General features: G+C 38.2%; 2 protein-coding genes across 3 annotated transcripts in view; one reads left to right on the plus strand and one right to left on the minus strand.

Moving 5' to 3' along the window:
• The window catches only part of slmapb (sarcolemma associated protein b), a 24,346-nt gene extending 13,442 nt beyond the window's left edge, over positions 1-10,904 (minus strand). Inside the window, exons 1-3 of one of the 2 annotated variants that reach the window (XM_077513913.1) lie at positions 10,260-10,904; positions 860-1,257; positions 619-673 (exon numbers count right to left, since the gene is read on the minus strand). In XM_077513913.1, coding sequence (XP_077370039.1) covers positions 619-670 — 52 coding nt within the window. In that variant the 5' untranslated portion in view covers positions 671-673; positions 860-1,257; positions 10,260-10,904. The remainder of the gene's footprint in view (positions 1-618; positions 674-859; positions 1,258-10,259) is intronic. The other variant, XM_077513914.1, reaches the window with a different exon arrangement.
• LOC144014237 (ceramide synthase 5-like) lies at positions 10,406-20,959 on the plus strand. Its single transcript, XM_077513915.1, has 10 exons — positions 10,406-10,863; positions 12,346-12,448; positions 12,636-12,766; positions 12,879-12,936; positions 13,011-13,061; positions 13,162-13,254; positions 15,303-15,431; positions 17,708-17,814; positions 17,897-18,053; positions 20,292-20,959. The coding sequence occupies exons 1-10, from the start codon at positions 10,688-10,690 to the stop codon at positions 20,418-20,420; spliced, it is 1,134 nt and encodes a 377-aa protein (XP_077370041.1). The 5' UTR covers positions 10,406-10,687; the 3' UTR covers positions 20,421-20,959.
• The last annotated feature ends 680 nt before the right edge of the window (positions 20,960-21,639 follow it).

Below are 21,639 nucleotides of genomic sequence, written 5' to 3' on the forward strand. Positions count from 1 at the left end.
CTGGGCGATGACAAAAAAAAAAGAAAAAAAAAGTAGGGGAATTTCTTTTTTTAGCTCAAGTGCTGAAGGCTAAAGTCATGACGCCTCAGCTACCCTCCTGCTGTTTTACACCCCAAAGAATGAGGCCCGTCTTCCACATGGCCCTAAATGTAGACAAAAATTCAACAAATCTACAACGGCAGTGACATATTCTCAAGATTGACCTCGAAAACACTGCTGTTGGGATGCCACAAACGCTCTCCATGTTGTGCAGTGAAGCGTTGCAAATCCAGCACAATCCTCATGCAAAATGAATTTCCACTCGTGAAGCGAGCACGATGTCATCATCTTCAACATTCTATTTTGATCGTCCATTTAAAAAACGTCAGCTGCTACTGCGCTGACATGTTCTTCGGTCAAAGACACTCTTGGAATAGGCCGTTGACAAGAGAGAGAGAGAGAGAGACACTCAAACGAGGACATCAGCTCGTTAAAGTCACACAGCTGCCTTCAATTGAAGGTTGGGACACTTGAGGATGACTCAGGATCATTTGGCTGCAACTTTTGTCCCAATGATTAGACAAAAACAATGGCATCTCATTCATGTCTGTCCGTAGATAGAAATATATTCAGAGTTACCTTTAATCAGAGATATGTTGTTCAGAGGATCACTCAGCTCTTTCTCTTCCATTATCTGCAAAGAATCATTATTATGGGACAAAATACATATGTCAAAACAAAGCATAGTTGTGGTTAAAGATTTGGAGTAACAATAAATCCAACGGTGCATGTTAATTCCTGAACAAGCTAAAAGCACTATGAGTATATAAATCACATAAAAACATACAAAATCAAAGTTTAAGTTACATGAAACAGTTACCTCAATTAATCCAGATCGTACAGTTTTGTATCAGTGTGGCTGCAGCAGTCCTTGACATGAAGAACTCTTCTCCAACTATCAGATTTTTTTTTCAGATGCAAAAACGGAAGAGTCCAAGCATGGAGGGAGGGGAGGGGGGGAGCTGCAGATGACACTTAAGAGCCAAGATCTCACCGATGTTGCTACAATAAAAACCACAGGAAAGAAAGATGTGCTCCAAAAAAATATCAAATGAAATATGTTAAATTGGATTCAAATGCAACGCTACTTGTTTTGGACAATACATATCTTTGAAAAGCGGACACCCCTCCATTTTGTGGTCACATTGGCCCGCCCCTCCACACGAGGTCATGCATCTGAGTCCAGGCATCACGGAAGCTGCGGCTGCATACTGACAACTGGGAGGTTTTGTTTAGTTTGCAGGGCTGCTCGGTGGCCTGCTGGCGCCGATGTGAAACGCTACAGAATGTCTGTCATCATATCTCTCTATGGAAAATCATTAAAGCAGTCATAAAACATAAACTTTTGCATGTATTTTGTATGTTATATATATATATATATATATATATATATATATATATATATATATATATATATATATATATATATATATATATATATATATATGTATGTATTAGGGTTGCACAATATATTGAAAAAATAATAGCGATTTCGCGATTTTGGCCCATGCAATATGCATATCGGAAAGACATGCAATAAGTTTCATATGAAATTTTATGCTTTTATCTGAATTTCACCAGTCAAACGCTAATTAAAATGTGCACTGCCCCAATAGTTGGACATTATCCAGAGGTAATTAAATTAAATAACTGAGAATATATTGAGTTTGCTTATTTTTTTGCTTATTTTGCTGCATGAAAAAGTGTCATTCTTTCATTAGATAATAAAAATGTAATTTCTTTAGGTAACATGATAAATATCACAATAATATCGATATCGCTATATTCAGCAACTATATCGCATTACTAGCGATTATTGCGATTTTTTTTTTTTAAACTCAAATTTAGAAAATACTAATCAGTTAAACTTGTACATTGACACTGTCAGATTTGTATGACAATGTATTTAACTGAAACTTCAACACTGTATTTAAAAACAGGTTTCATGTTTGAACAGCATTAAAATAAAATATGAAGGCTTAATGTTCCATTAATAGAACATTCTTCTATGCTTAAAGTGTGAACCCTAGCCTTAAGTACTCTTTGTTGAATATTTACATCAAAAATTAATGTTTAAATATCGATTTGGCGCATATTGAATCGATACCAGAATTGCGCGGTGTAATATCGCGATATATTGCCGAATCTATTTTTCTTAACACCCCTAACATATATATATATATATATATATATATATATATATATATATATATATATATATATATATATATATATATATATACACACACACGACTGTAAAACCGATAGGCCAAGACTTTTGAGGTGGCGAGGCCGCCATATTGCTCCTCCCAAGAAACGTTTCTTGGCATACGATCCTATACATATGCAGTATCGAAATTGGAGAATATTTGAGACATTACTTAACTCATTCACTGCCTTTGACAAGTATACTTGTCAATTGTATTTTTTAGAGCGGTGCTAAATGGGGGCGAATCTGAGCATGCTCCACTGTAAATATCAAACTTGGAAACAACTTTACTGATGCCCAACCACCGGTAGATGACATCATTGCCCCATTTTATAGGAAATAAACACAGTTTCAGAGTCCATGGGAGAAATGGCTGTATTTTGGCAAACCCACATTTTTCTGCTGTCAATTATAAAAGAACGGGACGGGACAAAAAGTAGGGAGTCTATTCTGTTATTTGGTAGATTCGGTTTATATATAATTATTGAATGTAATATCACGTGAGTATTGGAAATGTAAAAATTTTCTATAATGACTGGCAGTGAATGAGTTAATAGAAACAGCATGATTTATGGCCTTTTAAATGTATTGAACATAAACAAGAGGACTTCAGACATTTTACAACTTGCCTTAAATACATGTATAAATGATATGCTTAATGATGTTTCGTACAGGAGGAAACTTGAATTTTTTTTTTAAATTAAAGAATCGGAACTGTAATTCAACAAAAGATGCATCTGCCAAATTTAATATTAGGGTCTAAGGAACTGAGCAATAAAAGAAAAAGGTGGTCTTCAAAGCAGCACATACCGTCCGTTTGTTTGTTTGTTTATGTATTTATTTATTTATTTAATTATTTTGCTTGTTAAAAACATAGTGACCACCCCGGCACAAACCCCCCCTACTCTGCCTCCAGGCTGTATATGTCTCATCTGTACGTATACCGTATAGTTTATACAGTAGTCTGCTCGTGAGGTGGGAGTAACAAGATGGCCTCCCTGTGACTTCAACGGCTTGCACTGGCGTGTGTGGGCTGTCGGCTATCCAGTCATATATACAGATCAGTGAGACGAACTCACTGAGGTGAAGTTTGGCACCTATAGCACTTATTTGTAACCGGTGTGCTACAAAAAAATAATATAGGTTTGTTCATCTATCTATGCCAGTGTTTCTCAATTAACTCATTCACTGCCTTTGACAAGTATACTTGTCAATTGTATTTTTTAGAGCGGTGCTAAATGGGGGCGAATCTGAGCATGCTCCACTGTAAATATCAAACTTGGAAACAACTTTACTGATGCCCAACCACCGGTAGATGACATCATTGCCCCATTTTATAGGAAATAAACACAGTTTCAGAGTCCATGGGAGAAATGGCTTGCATTTTTCTGCTGTCAATTATAAAAGAACGGGACGGGACAAAAAGTAGGGAGTCTATTCTGTTATTTGGTAGATTCGGTTTATATATAATTATTGAATGTAATATCACGTGAGTATTGGAAATGTAAAAATTTTCTATAATGACTGGCAGTGAATGAGTTGTCGTTACACTGGCCCCAGGAAGAAGAAAATTATTGTAAAAGTACACTTCTGCAGAAGCGCGAATACTCATTGAGCTGTTTCTGACAATAAGAACGCTACTGCCACCTACTGGAGTGGATGTGAAATTACACTTTATTCAGATATGGCAACAACAACAAAAAAAGTCCCCTGAATGCCAAGCATCATTCTTTCAGCTGTGAAGTTTTCACATTATATTCAGTGAAATTCAATTGTTCATTACAAACCTATAAATGACACAAAACTAGGGGGGTTGATAATTATCCCATAGGCAGTATCTTATTTTGAAGTGGCTTGGTTAGAACCATCAAAAAGCCCAAAACGGGTCACAATACTGCCTATGAGCTACAATAAAAATAAAAATAAAAAATCGATTTGTCGATATATCGCAATATTACAGCACGTAATTCTCGTATTGATTCAATATGCTGCCGAATCGATGTTTAAATATCAATTTTTGATGGACATATTCAACAAAACGTCTTACTTAGGGTTAAGATTCACACCTTAAACATGGAAGAATGTTATATTAATGGAGCATTAAGCCTTAATATTTAATTTCAATGCTGTTCAAACATGAAACAGATTGCAACCTGTTTGTTAAATACAGTGGCTCACAGTTATAAGCATGAAGTTTCAGATAGATTTTCATACAAATCTTACAGTGTACATGTACAAGTTTAATGACTACTAGTTTCTAAATTTGAATAAAAAAAAAAAAAAATCACAATTCAGTAATCGACTTATAGATTTGTATTGGGGTTAACCGGTACAGAATCTAATCTTGACCTATGAATCGTGATACGAATTGAATCGAATAAAATAATTGTTTTGCCATTGCAGTGACAATTTGAGATAATCTTAAAAGTTGACCCAGAGTGTGAAATGTGAGATTTCATGATCTAAACAATCAAGTCATATGTTGAATGTCGATATATGTCATCCGATTTCACGCAGAGACCTTGCCCCCGAGTTGGACAAGATCGTCATGAAATAGAGATTTAGGATGAGACATTACTAATCATTGACGCAGGTCAGTCAATCATCAACTATTCCAGCCTCCTCTATTTTGAGGGATTTGCACATTATACGCGTTTCGTCAGCGCAGCAAAACCTACCGGACATTTTAACAAATAGGATTCTTCACTTCATCATAAAAGGAGCTGTTGTTTACATCCAATAACATACAGCAGACATCTCATCTGTAGGAAGTTTTGATCAAATTAGGGGTGGATTTCACCCTTGGACAATTACAGTCACTACAACAAAAAAGCTACGGATTATGCAAAACACATCATGTCAATTAAATATTCTATGAAAACAAAACAAGACAAATTGTATAGATTTATGCGCCATCATCTATCAGTCTACCTTTGTGTTATAATTGAATCGTGGCGGCAGTTGAAAATTGTACATTACAGGGCAAGGCAGCACAAACAAAGTGCAATGATTTGACATCAAAATAAACTACAATATTGTCAAAAATTACTTAGTATAGGTGAGGCTAGAAACAAGAAATAATAAGATTTTTAAAATATAATTTCTCAGTCATTTGAGCAACTTAGCATTTTATTTAGCTCATTAAAAGGGACGTTGGAACATAAACTAAAAGGGAATGCTTTATGGATCATAATGAAAATAAAAGTGTAGTTTTTGTATCTGGTTTTTCTCGAATAGTGTCTTTGTCACACTAGGAAATTCCGTGTCACTTTTGAATCACCTTTGCTGGCCACACAATTCACATTTTTACTATTTAGAAGTTGTGGAATGTCACAAATTACAAATACTTACTAGACAAAGTGCAATTTCTGTAGAAATTGCGAGGAAATGCTGAAAGCTGAATGCTAAGATCTCAATGCATGTGGAATGCTTATGAAGTAAATTGAGAGATAAATTTTGGCATTTTGGAAACTGTGCTACCAATGCTTCAGCATTCCCACAATTACATTTTAAGGGAATCTGTATTTCATTTTCTTTTTAAAGTTGCTCGTCAAAAAAATTAAAATATACTCGAAAAGTTGAATAATTTCCATAACTCTGTTCAAAAAGTTAAACTTTCATAGATTATAGATTCAGGACCCACAATTTAAAGGAACACAAGACTTATGAAAAACTAAGCAGCTATTCTGTGAAACGGTTAAATTTCAACTCTTCCCTGAAAAAATTGCCAATTGATGTGGAGCAATTATGATTTCATAGCACTTTTTATGAATATTTTTTGCGTTAAGTACTGTATCTGGCATTTTGGACAGTCACGTGATCATTGTGACGTATCGCGTGCGAAAAATACACAATGAATGAATGACAACAAGGAGACCCACGAGGAATGATGGTGTCCCATGGCAGACATCAAAGGTGGAATTTTGCCTTACAGCAAATAAGTACTTCTCCAAAAGCAGTACAGCAATCGGAGGACTCGCTAAAGATTTGTTTCAAACTGAAAGCCGGATGAAACTAGAAGATCCAACCGGCTGACGAGTCGAAGTGGACGGTAAACATCCGGGTGAAATGTACTCTGCTAGGCTAAGCTACATGTCGTGTGCTAAGCACGCTTTAGCCCACATTAGGAGCAGCCACCGCCCCACCCCCACACGGAATGACATGAAACCGGACGTGCTGAGCATTTGACTCTGAACAGAATTGGCGCAGTATTTGGGATCGAAGACGGTCTTTTTCTTGCCCATTACGTCAGCAAACTCATTGAAATGAGCAAAGGCGGCTTTCGTTTTACGCACGGGATACGTATCACGATCACGTGACCAGGAACAAGGCGTCTCTCACTGTGCGTTCGAAATTAGATACTTAATCGGTTTAAAATAAAATTCGGGGAATAAGATGCAAGAGATATTTGCACTTTTATTCTTTGTACACAACGCCTAATCCAATACTGGAAAATGATTAATAAGTGTTGTATTGCTTTAATATTTTATTTTAATGCTGTTCAAACATGAAACAGATTGCAATTGTTTGTTAAATACAGTGTTGAAGTTTCAATTAAATAGTACATTATCATACAAATCTTACGAGTGTACATGTACGAGTTTACTGATTATCCATCCATATTCTTAACCGCTTATTCCTCACAAGGGTCGCGGGGGGTGCTGGCGCCTATCTCAGCTGGCTCTGGGCAGTAGGCGGGGTACACCCTGGACTGGTTGCCAGCCAATCGCAGGGCACACAGAGACGAACAACCATCCACACTCACAAGCACACCTAGGGACAATTCGGAGCGCCCAATTAACCTGCCATGCATGTCTTTGGAATGTGGGAGGAGACCGGAGTACCCGGAGAAGACCCACGCGGGCACGGGGAGAACATGCAAACTCCACCCAGGAATGGCCGACGCCTGGACTCAAACCGGAGTCCTCAGAACTGGGAGGCGACGTGCTAACCAGTCATGCACCGTTCCGCCCGTTTACTGATTAGTATTTTCTAAATTTGAGTTTAAAAAAAAAAAAATCACAATAATAGACTTAACGGATTCGTATCGGTATTAATCGACATCAAATTGAATCGTGACCTATGAATCGTGATAAAGATTAAATGGCCAGATACTAGGCAATTCACACCTCTAATGGTTTGTTACTTCTTTTCAATCTCTGCTAAAGACAACACAATGTAAAAAAAAAAAAAAAAAAAGTTCAATTCCGGTTGAGATCTTGGCTGAGATCCTGGAGTCTTAACAAGGTGGAAACAATAAGAAGAGCGGCAACATGGAGGAACATGCATGAACCAGGAAGCAATAACAATGATGCAACAGACTCTGAGAAGAAAAAAAAAGTCCCTATCATGCATGCCAGCCTCATTTTGGAGAATTGTTTGAAATTGTTTACTACAAGAATGATTTGTGTCGTGTTGTCTTTAGTCTTTGTAGTCTTTTGTTTTTGTCTTTCTAACTTGCGCACCAATTTGCCGCTTGTGCTTTGACCTCATAACCCTCCGATTGTTCAATGTAAAAATTTCACAATGTAAAAATTTCACAGTTCGAGTATGCTTGACATCCATCTGACCTCAACTACAGTTTTCTTGTACCGCTTTTTGCATTTGCATTCTCGTGGTTGTCATGTTAACAGTTGGTAAAAATGTCTCATCATAATCTAAGTTCACCACTTTCTTACTTTCACCATAACTGACTTCAGTATCCTGGTTTCTTTCTCTATTAAAAGGGTTCCAATTTTTTTTTTCCTCAGTTTCACCTGTCTGTGTTTGGCCACTCTCCTCCGGTGTCATTTGTTTTTGTTGTTGTGTGAGGCTGCTCATCTCAGGTGTCAATTTGGGGTTGTGATGATGTCTTGTGCGACCTTTGGGCTCACGTCAATGTTTAGCGTGTATTGGTTTGCTCTGTTCTGTAGCAGTTTGAGTGATTGTTTGCATTTCCTGCTCTTGCTCGTGCTTTAAATCAAACTTTACCGACCTGTTTCTGCACTTTTCCACTGTCTGGATAGAACACCAAAAAAAAAAAAAGATTCTCTCATATTTGGGGCTCTATTTCTGTAATACGACGGCGTATTAGGGCCACGTAGAAATATATATATATTTTTTAGAGGGCAGGGGCAATATGACGAGGGAAAAAAAGTGGAAAATTTGCCACTTTTTTCTCGTCATATTAAAAAGTGGCAAATTTGCCACTTTTTTTCTTGCCACTTGTCGGCTGTTTTTGTCAAGTGTAGTGCCTGCAGAAAGGAAACGCATGTGTCACGCTACACAAGTAACAGTTTGCAAAATGTCTACGGGGGAAGAACTCGTTAAAATGTACTTTTCGGTCGGGTTTTCAAACAAGGAGATACTAATTGCTTTAGCAAAGATTAACAATAGAGGTGGGAGAAAAAATTGATATTGCAATATATTGTTGCACTCTCTGTTGCAATAAATTATCAATACACTGACGGTAGATATCGACGTTATGTGTCCAGTTGTGCAGTGTTGTGCTATAAATATTTATGCACTTTAATTTGTCTCCCTTTGCAATGTTTACAGTTATAAGGCTTACCCCGGCTTTTCACTGGATGCGGTTGCGGTGCGGTTGCGGTGCGGTGCGTCTTGACTGCGTGCTCCGGACGGGTCAATTTTTTTGTCAATCCACACCGGCTCCGCACAGCTGCGGTCCGGCAGCTCCGTCGCCGCCCACTTCCCAACGTGTCTCGCGGGACCGCGCGCGCGCGATCATGTGGCATTTCACAACGACAAACATACAGAAAGTCTGCTCAACAGAGAAGCAGAAAGATATGAGATTCCATGCAGCATCCTTTTTTTGGTTGTCCTTGTAAAGTATATTAATAACGAGAGTCGGGTCAGTGCGGGTCCACTCTTTATTTCTGTCTTCCCCGTCCGGCTGCCGCTCAGTACGGCAAGCGAGACGGGCACAACAAGCAATCGCGAACATCAAACTCACAATACATTACAGTCCTTATAAAAAGGATGTGCCGTGTCATATATTATTTTGTGGTTTTCCACCTCCAATATAAACCTCTCCTCGTCCATGTTCGCTGGTGTCTAAACCGTGAATGAGCACATGGCCCGGCGACGCCCACGTCACGTTTTGCTGAAAAACTTGCGAAATAGGAGCTGGCGAGTATTTTATTCTGAAAGGTAACCGGAAATTTATTTTGAAACTGCCTCGGTCTTCCTGTCCCGCTCGATGTGTTTTGTGCTAGCTTGCCATTTGCCGGAGGCCTACCGCTGCGGCGTCCGGCAAAAATAGAAAATAGGCTATCCTTGCGGAAGGCTTGCGGCACGCCGCAGGCCTTCCGCAGTCGACACGCAACGCACCCGCAAGCGGTGTAAACTGCACCATTCGAATGAATGGAATCTAATTGCTTGCGTCGCCGGACCGCACTGCAACCGCACCGCAACCGCATCCAGTGAAAACCCGGGGTAAGAGGCAGTGAGACACTGTGCAGAACATTGTACATTGTACAAGTTTTGGCATTGAATAAATGCATAATTAGACATTTTCCTTTGTATGGGCATTTGTTGGCTTTTTCAGTCACATATTGTGATATATTGCAATTTTTTTTTTGACAATATATAAAAAATTGTAGATATCGTGTACTGTGATATTATCGATATCGTGAGCCAAATATTGTCACAGTATTGAATCGTAGTTTACCCGTATCGTCCCCCAACCCCTAATTAACAATATCATAGTTGCCAGTTTATGACGGCGTATTAGGGCCACGTAGAAATATATATTAGAGGGCGGAGGCAATATGACGAGAAAAAAAGTGGCAAATTTGCCAGTTCCATTAGAGCATCCGTCGGCCGCATCTGTCACTGATTTATCAACTATTTGACCTATTTTCTAGCTCACACTGATTGTTTTCTAATTCACTCACATTGACGCCCTGCCCTCCACCGTAAGGGGCGCACTTCAACGTGACGTCACACTGGAAGGGTCAATATAAAACCAACCCAGCACTGTCTGTAACTTTTCATCTTACCATAAACTTACCTCAAAACTACAGTACACAGTACTCGTCAAAGTACAGCCAAGTTTGCAAGCAGCTACAGCCAGGTGAGCCAAAGCTAGCCGTTAGCTTGCACGGTGGCTTGGCAAGTTGGCAGAGTGGGCGGGCGGGAGATGGCAGGCAGGCCGGGCAGGCGGCTTCCGGCGAGCTCAGTCACTCCAGTCCGTGTGCGTGACTTCACTTGGGGAGGACCGCCTCTCGCGTCATTGAAAGTTTTTGCGGTGGGTGTTGCCTTTTACGTGTCAAGCTAGCCCGCCTTGCACAGTTTACGCTTCGAAGTTAAGCAGCGGTAATGCCTACTTAGCGCCAACGCGGATCTCTTTTCGGAAGGAGGTGGGAGCGTCAACTTTTACGACTTTGGAACGCTTGCCTTACTCGATTAGAACTGCCCGCTGCTCTGTTTGCTCCCCCGATGACTTCCTCGTTCTCAGCCTGGTTTTGGAGCGAGAGATTTTGGCTTCCCGAAAATGTTTCCTGGGCGGATCTGGAGCATCCACCACCTGGCGTGGAATACCCTCGAGTGGGAGACATACTGTACGCCCTCCCGTTGGCCGTCGGGGTTTTTATGCTGAGGATCCTGTTCGAAAGGTAAAAAAAAAAAAAAAACTCGAGGAGTGTTTGTTTGGCTGCTCCCCCTCTCACCCTTTCGTTCTTCGGTTCGAGGGCTTCATATGGTGCTCATTAAGCAACACTCAACCGCTAAAACGGCTTATGGGCTTCTCGTCATGAGCCCACGGAGCACAACAACACACGCTCGTACGCGCAAGGGCTATATTACAAGTCTATAATTAGATTCACGGGTGAGATGATTCAATACAGGTCAACTTTATCAACAGAAAAATGGAATCTCGAAATGTGCCTGTCACGTGGCTGGCTGGTTTGGGCGTTTCGAATGAGACTGTTGTGTCACTACTACATGTAATGATTCAGAATCCCACCGCCTGTTGAATGTTAACTTGAAGACAAGGTTTTCCTTTCGATTGCACGTTTTTGTTTTGTTTTTTGAGGGGAGGGCAAAATTGAGTTCAATGTGCATGTTGGGGAAAAAATATTTCCGATAAACAGGCTGGGTTTATAAATGGAGGATGAACACAGGTCAGTCGAAACAGATTAACTTGTGACCTACATTAGCATTTCGGTCTGGGGAGACCCTCCCGTCTGTCTCATGCTCTCATGACAGGCCACCAGGGAGTGTTTTGGACTAGGTGCCACATTCCCTGGGATTTCTTGTTTCCCTTGTTTCGGGGTCGCCTAACGAACACGTCCCGCTACAGGATTGGCTGGAAATGATCCAGTTGACGTAAAACGTTGGAAAGAAAATATTGAAGATGTCATTTAAATATCAAAATGTACAGACTGAAATTGTAAAAAATGTAAACAAACCTCAGAATATAAACGCAAAATATATTGAATAAATAATAAAATAGATTGACTAAATGATAAATACACAACATTATTGTCTCAGACGTGACAAATGTAAGTTTAGGTTGTTAATGTGTTCCTATTATAATTAAGGCTGTTTTTTGTTATTGTGACTGATTTGTGATAGCTAAAAAAGAAACCAAACCGAAGCCAACTTCGTTAGCGCTGCTGTACTGACGTCAGCGGCAAGCGCGAAGGCGCTTCAAACCCTTTTTTTTCCCACTCTTAAAATATCATGCTTTTATATTTTTAGGTTTATTTAAATTTTTACAATTTTAGTCCATAAATTTTGTTACTTTGAACAATTGTAAACGGACAATTTCCGGACAATCCTATAGCGTGACGTCATCTGCAGGGGACCCCATTACAATATGGCAGCCCGATCACATTTTACACCGACACTGTGTCTCCCTGAAAGCCTCTGTTGTGTTTTTCATCTATACACAACTTTGAAGGCTAAAGTGTGAAGCTCACCAGTTTATGTCAATGACTTGGTTAAAAGTTAATCAATTCCTCCTATGCCATGTAGTTAACTCTTCACTGTCTCTTGCACTGTACCCCTGAAAGTCTTGCTTAACAACATTTTCATTACTCTGTCCCTTGCCCCACTCTGTCATTTTTTTTTTTTGCCTGCCTGTGTGTATATAGGCTAGTGGCCAAGCCCTGTGCCCACATACTTCAGATTCAGGCGGGAGTGCATCGACAAGCTCAGCCCAATGCGGTCCTGGAGAGGCTTTATCTGTCCAAAACGGTACATCATGTTTAGGTCAACGTTTATACCTGTGTCTGTCAAATGTTGTCTGTGTACACCATGGCAAATGACATATAATGACATCATGAGCTTGTGGCACCCGAGCCTGCCTGCTGGAATTTGGGAGTTTTACAAGCTATAAGGATCACAAAAAGCAGGTAATGCCTGTCTTGGTTGTCCACGCTAGTGTCCAGATGCAAAGCAACTGGAGGGACTTTCCAAGCAACTGGACTGGGATGTACGGAAAATCCAGAGATGGTTTCGCACCCGTCGCAACCAGGATAAGCCCAGCATGCAGACAAAGTTCTGTGAGAGCATGTAGGTTTTGTAAAACATGTACGAGTGTAATTTATATAAAATTTTAACCGTTTTGTTTAAAAAAAAACAAAAAACAAACAAAAAAACTTTCACTTTGTTTTGCTTACATCAGGTGGAGATTCACATTTTACTTGGGGATTTTTATTTATGCCATTCGCCATTTATGGGAGGTAAGTGGAGCAGAAATTATTATCAAGCGTCATGTATGTTTTGTCCATTAAACCCTGATTAAAATGTTTTTCAGTCGCCCTGGACGTGGGATACCAGACAATGCTGGGACAACTATCCCTTTCAGGTTGATATAAATACTGTACAGTTGATATCGTTCGGGGTTGTTTTTTGTCCTGCTAATGTTAAAGGTGTTTTTGTTTTGTTTTTTATCTTCCCTCTCCTAGCATCAGAGTCATCAACAATTCAATCACTATGTGGCCGAGCTGGCTTTCTACTGGTCTCTGATGTTTTCCCAGTTCACAGACATAAAACGTAAGGTGAGTCAGCACAGGTACTACTACTAAAAAAAAACAACAAAAAAACAAAAAAAACTTCTATCGCCACAATTTCTACCATGTCATATCATACGTTTGTGTTCATTTGTGTTGATATTCGTTATTGTCCGAGTCTATTTTCGAATTACTGATGACTGATTTTCTGGTAAAACAGGTTGGGCAATGAGACGCTACTTAGTAGCTTCACGTTTGCTTTTCATTGGCCTTTAAGCAGAGATGGGGAGTGACAAGTACTCAAGTAACTTGTGGGAGAAATCGTCTTTGTTAGAGTTGTTTTAATACAACACATGTTTTACTTGAGCATTTATTTATTTTTTATTTTTTTGCTAAACATAATTTTTACTCCGTTTCATTCTGCTCGCTACGTGTATTTTTATCTACAAGTATTTTATGTTGCTTGTGCTATCTATTTTGGAGACTTGTCATGTCTGTTTCACCAATCCAATGTTTGACCAATCAAACGGAGCAAGGCAGTCACATGATAGGGATGTAACGATATCAAAACATCACGATATGAAGGTCACGATACAATATTTATCACGATATTGTGGGGAGGTTGGCAATACAAAAAAAGGTCACAATATTGTAAAAAAAAATATTCTAATGCAGTTTTGTACATTACAGCAATTTGTATTTAAGCAACCTACAATATCTAATAACACTTAATTTTGAAGCACTTAATTGCTAATGCATGCACATAATGAGTTCTTGCATCTGACCATGAGCGAGGATTTTATTCATGGAAGGGCCAAAAGATGCCTTGTGAAAATTACACTGCACTAAAAAAAACAGCCACCAGGGGGGGCTAGAACTTGCACAAATGGAAATCAACAGGTCTTTTTAAACAGATGTGCTGCCTTTAATATTGTCAACGACGATATATTGTGTCAGTTTAATATCGCGATATCACGATATTGCCGTTATCGTTACATCCCCAATCACATGACGGCACACAGTCTCCGCAGCGCCCCACACATAAAGAAGGATTTCAAATGGACGTATATGCATAAAACATGGCAGAATATTCACTTTACGTATAGGCCCCAGCTCAGCCACAACACAAGGAAGTATAAGCGGTGTGGAAAATGGATGGATGTACTTTGGAAAAGAGCAGCTACAGTCGGTCATCTCCGTCTTCCTAAAAAGTCGTCATTTAAGCCGACAAGATTTCCACTTGTAGCTTGAGAAATGTACAAGAAGCCGTCTGTTTGCAAAATCAAAAGCAACAAGTCAACCATAACCGCAGCTTGTCTGACCTATTCAGATTTAAATGTGCAAAAACAAACTGGAAGTAGTGTGTATATACAACACTGAAGATGAATTAAGGTGGCAGAAGTGACTTTGTTTTTGAGTGATGAAACAGATGTCAGCGTGGCTGCATCCACAAGTTCAATAACATATCTATATCATTATATCAATACTGTAATTATGTCTGCTGGAGGTGGGAGATATGGACAAAAAAAAATATATATTTTTTCTCCTCACTGAGTCATTCAGAATGATAATGATTTTAATCGAATAAACCCAATAAATATATATTTTTTTTAAGGATTCATATGTTCAAAAATAATTCCTGCACAAAATGTTCAGACAATAATAATGTATACTTGATTTTTCCTAAGACAATTAATCAAATTCATTTGATATATTAAATAATGGCCCAAATGTCTGCCTGGTGAGCCTTTTGTACTGTTTTTGTACTGTGAATTGAAGAACATTCATTGTAGAATAATTTGCCCTGTTTTATTATTAGAATATTGTTTGGAATTATTTTTACTTTTGCCATTTTGACATTGATTTTCAATTAAAACTATACATCATAAGTTACTCACCACTTACTCAGTGCTTGAGTTTTTTTTTATTAGTTTATTTATTTATGTGTTTATTTATTTTTAGTTTTTTTTTCCCTGCTCTTCCCACCTCTGCTCCTAAACCATGGATGTTGCAATCCCATTTGTTTTATTTTGAAGTGTGCATTATTGTGTTGTTGTCCTTTTATCCTTCTCTTCATTTCATCATTTTCACATCAGGATTTCTTCATCATGCTTGTCCACCACCTGGCCACCATTGTCCTCATCACGTTCTCCTACGCCAACAACATGTTGCGAGCTGGCACTCTGGTCATGTGTGTGCATGATGCATCAGACATCTTCCTTGAGGTAAAAAGGAAGGATTTACTTTGCCATCTCATTACACTTTTTGCCAAGTATATTTTGCCATTGGGCTTTCAAATTACATATTAGCGTCTGTTTTCCAAATGTACAGTATCTTTCCCAGTTCTGAAATCAGAAATAGTTTAGAACTCTTCTCTTCAAGTTAGATCTTCTTTTTTTTTTTAGTTACTTGTTAAATGCCCAAAGTATGGACATGTGTGCAAATATTTGGCCACTTAACAGAGTGAGTCTAACGACGACACCAAATGCATTTTATAGTGATACTGACTAGGACTGCACGATGTTGGAAAATCATGCAATATCGTTGCTGAATATAGGGATATCGATATTGTTGCGATATTTAATATGTACCTAAGGTAATGACAGTTCATATGATCTAATGAAAGAATTACATTTTTCATGCGGCAAAATAAGTAAACTCAATATATTCTTAGTTAATTAATTGTAATTACATCTTGATAATGTTCAACTATTGGATGGCCGTGCACATTTTAGTTCGCGGCTGACTGGTCAAATTCAGATAAAAGCATAAAATTCCATACGAAACTTATTGCATGTCTTTGCGATATGCATCTCGCCAATATCACGATATTGATATTTTTTCCGATATAACCTCCTGACTACCAGCAATTCAAATGTGTCCTCTGTAGTGGACCTTTTTAAACCTGAATATCTCCCACCCAGTGCATACGATTGAATTAACTCCGTTTGTGCTCTATAGAGGACATTCCGAGCTTTCCAATGATACCAAATGTGTAGGGGTGGGGCTTTGTTACCTTTGATTGCATCAAAAAACAAAATGGCTTCCCTCAGTGCAAGCACTTTTTAGGGAAGAGGAAAAGTAAGTGTATAACACTTTTTATTGAACAAATTTAGGCTTTAAATGTTGTTAGCGTGTTTTCTATAAGACTCTTAAGAACACATTAAAAGTATAGTTTGAATTATTTTAACTGTAGTTGAGCCTAGCATTTAAGTTTTAAAAAATGTCCTCTGTGGTGGACACATCATAGCTTAAAAATAAAACCTTTTTTTTTCAAAATTTTCTTTTGCAGTATTCCAGTTACTTGACAAAGATTGGGGATTGTCAAAATCAACATGATTGGACAATATTTTTTTTTCCTGCTAGTCAGGAGGATATTGTGCAGCCCTAGTACTGACCCACATTTTGCCTACTATTAATTGTAATTTGTGTATTTTAGGAATACAACACTTAAACAGCCACTTAACTCATTTGCTCCCAAAAATGTATAAATACGTTCTATTTCAAGTTTTAAGTCCCAAAGACGTATTTATATGTTTTTAAAAAATTATTTATTTATTTGTTTATTTTTATGCTAGAACATTTGATGCAGCCTCTCAACTACAAAGAACGGTTGAAGAAATTGTAGTTATTACACAAACGGCCAGCAGGTGGCAGCAGAGCAAAGGAGATCAACCAGGGCCATGTTGAAAAAAAAGCTCAATTACTCACAATTCTAAATAGATTTGTGAAAATTGATGAAACTTAGTTGTATTGTAATATTAATTGCTGCAAAACGGAAACAGATAGAAATATACTTTTATCTTTACCAGAAGATCTACAAATTAAAACATGAAAACAAATAATGCATCACGATGAGCAGCGACAGGAAATAAGTGATCAAAACACGAAAGGAAGAAAATTATTCTCCATGGAAATGAACTCATTTACTCCCAAAAACGTTTAAATACGTTCTTTTTTTAAATGTTTGAAGTGTCCCAAAGACATATTCATACATTTTTTTTTCCTGCTAGAGCATACAGATGGCTTTGATGCAGCCTCTAAACTGCAGAGAACGGGTGAAGCAATGATAGTCATTACAAAAGCGACCAGCAGGTGGCAGCAGAGTATAAGCCAGGGCCATGTTGCAACAAGCTCTTTTTGCCAGTGTTTTCACCAAGAATGTGACTCATGATGAAACGTATCTCTATTCTAATGCTAATTGCTGCAAAATGGATAAAGATAGAAATATCCTTCTTTTTTTTCCCCTGATGAAAGAAGAGACTTTCATCTTTCGGTAGGTTCCATGTTTTTATAGCAATAGAACAAATATTTGTGGGCCTTACGAAATCAGTCAAAATCCACTAAAACAGCCGGCTGCCAGTGAATGAGTTAATTTTAGTTTCGGTTAATCCTATGCTGTTATATCTTTTTGACCTATCAATGATGATGGCATTATTTTACTGCTGGTTGTCTACCCCCCGCGTTTATTGACCAAGAAACGGCTCATTTCCCTTCACAGGCAGCCAAGCTGGCCAACTATGCCAAATACCAGCGTCTGTGTGATGGCCTGTTTGTGGTGTTCAGCATCAGCTTTTTCATCGCCCGGCTTGTCATCTTTCCTTTCTGGTGAGACCAAACAGATGAAGGACACATCTTGGTAATAAACGAGCTCATCAAAATGACTAACATCTGTACACATCTGTTGCAGGATTATTCACAGCGTTCTGATCGAGAGCTGGGAGATTTCAGGCCCGTACCAGGCCTGGTGGCTGTTTAACGGCTTACTTTTTGTGCTGCAGACTCTACATATTATCTGGTTCTACCTCATTGCGCGCATTGCAATTAAAGCCATATTTAAGGGAAAGGTAAGTCGGGCTCATAGTTTGCAACCAACCAAGCAGTTTACTGTAAATACTAGGGCTGGGTATCAATTCCAATCCTCAATTGATTCGATTTCGAGTCACGAGAGTTCAGTTCAATTCAATTCCGATTTATTTCATGATTCAATTCACTCCACTCCAATCTGATATTGATTAATTGTGGAACATCAAGTCTTCTTAAATATCAAGGACATGGTAAAAACTCCACAAACATTACATTTTGCGGCGGAACTAACTGTTTAAATGATTTAGTGATGTGTTACACAAATATTGGCATCAACAAGGATGAGATTAAAATATTTTCATAATTCTAATTCAATCATTGTAAATATAAATTAAAAAGATTCTGGATTGTCAAAGTACAATAAGTCTGGTCTTTCATAAATGTAAGAAGTTACTTTTAACTCATTCACTGGCGGCCATTTTCATAGAAGCAATTGTTACTGGATATTGACTGATTTTTGTAAGGACCACAGACTATTCTCTTCGTAGACTATTCACAGACGTTCTATTGCTATAAAATCATGGAACCTACCAAAATAAAGTTTAAAGTCTCTTCTTTCATCAGGAAAAAAAAAAGTAATTTCTATCTGTTTCCATTTTGCAGCAATTAGCATTCGACTAAAGCTAAGTTGAATCATTATTCACAAATCTATTTAGAATTGTGAGGAAATTAGATTTTTTTTCAACATGGCCCTGGTTGGTCTCTTATACTTTGCTGCCACCTGCTGGCAATTTGTGTAATAACTACAATTTCTTCAACCATTCTTTGCAGTTAAGAGGCTGCATCAAAGCCTTCTGTATGCTCTAACAAACTAAAAAAAAACAAAAAAACAATAAATAATGTATAAATACGACTTTGGGACACTTAAAACATTTAAAATAGAACATATATGTTTTTCGGAGCAAATGAGTTAAATTCACGTGAACAGTAAATATTAAAAAACATTTAAAATTAAATTTTCTTATAAATGTATGGGAAAAAGATATTAAAATAATCATGACTTTATGAATTGATATCAGGCTCAAAAAGGAAAAGCAATTTGATATTGATTATTCTATTCTTTTTTTTCTTTTTCTTTTTTTTTTTTAAACCCAGCCCGAGTAAATACTGCAATATGATGTGAATCAAGTAATGGTAATAAAAGGTCTATACACTGTAAGGAGGGGGGCACGAGGATGCATTTTATGGTTTTATTACAAAGTGACAATGTGCACACCTATCGAATAATGAAGTAACCCGCTATCTGATGTCAATCAGTAACTTTTTTTTTTTATGGGAGCATGTCATCGTTAAATTGACCAATAGTGTCATACGTCCGTAAATTAGCCCTGCATTAGATTGCTGTGCTGTACAGTAAGTCTTCTGCAGTCTAGTGTTAATTTCGTCAATGAAAACTAAACAAAAATAATTTCGTCAACATACATTTTTCACTAGACTAGACTAGACTAGACTAGACTAGACTAGACTAGACTAAAACCCACATTAATAAACAGTTAGTGGGACTAAATCAGTCTGCATTTTCATTGACTAATGAAGACGAGACAAAAATGTACTTCACTTCATAAAAACTGGACTAAAATCTATGGACATTTTAGTTCAGGAACAAAAATGAGACGAATACTTTCAGATTTTTTTTTATTTTTTAAATCTTGTCTCCGCAAACCTGATCTGCAGCCAGCGATGGCAACATGCACAAAAGATTCACGGTGAAAAGTTAAAAAAATAAATAAAATAAAGTAAATTATAGTTAGAACTTGTTAATCCGCGGCTATAACGTTAAAACAATAATTTTAATCTGACCGCTAATGCTGGCTAATTTACTAGCTCATAGCATGGATAGTAGCCACTGCAATTGTGTGTAATGTTTTTCACCAGAGGTAAGAGAACATTTTATGTGAAACTGTTTTAAAAATATACAGGGGTTAACACCACTGCAGTCCTTCTTACACGTTTATTGAATGAATAATGATAATGCTCATCAGAGAAAGTCTCTGAGCGCTTTTAAAGGTCTCCTGAACAGTTTTCCGATACCACGTCAATTTGAAGTTCAAGTGCCTACAACTGTGATTTGTCAATAGCAACGCCATATAGATAATCATCTTTTCATTGAGGTCAAGTGTAACATAACATGTGCTATATTCCTGTTTTAAACTTTGTCCAGTAGTTGTCCTACATATGCGAATACTGACCTCCGCTGCCCTGTATTTGTTGCGTTGCAGGTGGCAAAGGACGACCGCAGCGACATCGAGAGCAGCTCAGACGAGGAGATTCATTCCAGCGGTAACAAACACCCCAACCAAACGAGCGGCCCCACCAGGAACCTCAATGGAGAAAAACATGACCACTAAGGACAAAGTGTGCAAGAAGTCGTTGCGGATTTGTTCACTTCCGTTGTGCCGTTACAAGTCACCATGTCACTTTGACCATCATCGAAGATCACCAAAGAAAAGACTGTGCGGGATACAGCTGATCCTTTTTTACACTTTGTGATGTTTACACCTGCTTCATGCTTGCAAGAGAGACCAGAAAATTTGGTTTGAGCAAACAAGACCGTTTGCCTTCTCGCTGCCAAATGTATGCCTGTGTGAGGGCATGTGTGTTCATTTGCCAGAAATTGCAAAAACAGATCAACACAACTGTCAATACCATTTCATAAAATGAACTACAATACATTTTTATTTACAGATTGTACCTGTAACTTTTTTTTTTTGCAGCTACAAAACAAATCCCCCATGCTTACACTTCAGACTTTGAATTTCCAAATATAAATGAAATTGTCTCAAAACACTCTTAATAGTACGAATTCTGTTATAATGATTGTGAATGTTAAGATGAATTTGATTTTCCATTTTCACCGAAATATTAAAATACATTTTGTGATCCACAAGCCATCTTTTTGCTTGCTATCATACATGTTACAGCTTTGAGTGGCTTTTAAAGCATTAACACAAGACTCTGCCACAGCCATCTGTCAAACATGTCATTAGTGTGGCCTGTGGGGTCACAATGACAAACTTGTGTTGCTCTGCACTGCAACCGAACAGATAGATTCTATCTGTTCGGTTGTTAGTACTTTTGCTACTTACGTATTTTAACTTCCTCTGCATTGCGTGTTTGGTGCTTGGCAGAGCAGCAGAGCCCCCTGCTGGCCCAAATTATTTGACAGCTGCAGTAGTACCGAAGGCGTCAAACAACAAGACCTAAAAGAGCAAATGCAAACAAGGTCTGTGTCCAAATTCAGAAGAAAAAAAAGCAACGGTACTCTTGCTTGGTTACAATGGTTGGCTAACCTACTAAAGGTTGCTTGTCATTACTTTTACTTGACCGTTCTACACATAATCGATGGATTTTGTTTTCCCCTTTAAATCTCTGACGCAATTAACAATAGGAGCACCACTGTCTTGCGCTCTTGCCAAAAACTATAAAACCAAGAACTAACCACAACCCACAATACTGATTTAAATATTTTCATCCACTTAATGATTGTCATTTTGAATGTCTCCTCCTCTGTCCGTGTCACGTCTCTACCTCCTGAATTAATCAATGGAGGAATAATGCACCCTCAAC

This window comes from Festucalex cinctus, chromosome 2 (genome assembly GCF_051991245.1).
Source record: "Festucalex cinctus isolate MCC-2025b chromosome 2, RoL_Fcin_1.0, whole genome shotgun sequence".
Classification (NCBI taxonomy): domain Eukaryota; kingdom Metazoa; phylum Chordata; class Actinopteri; order Syngnathiformes; family Syngnathidae; genus Festucalex; species Festucalex cinctus.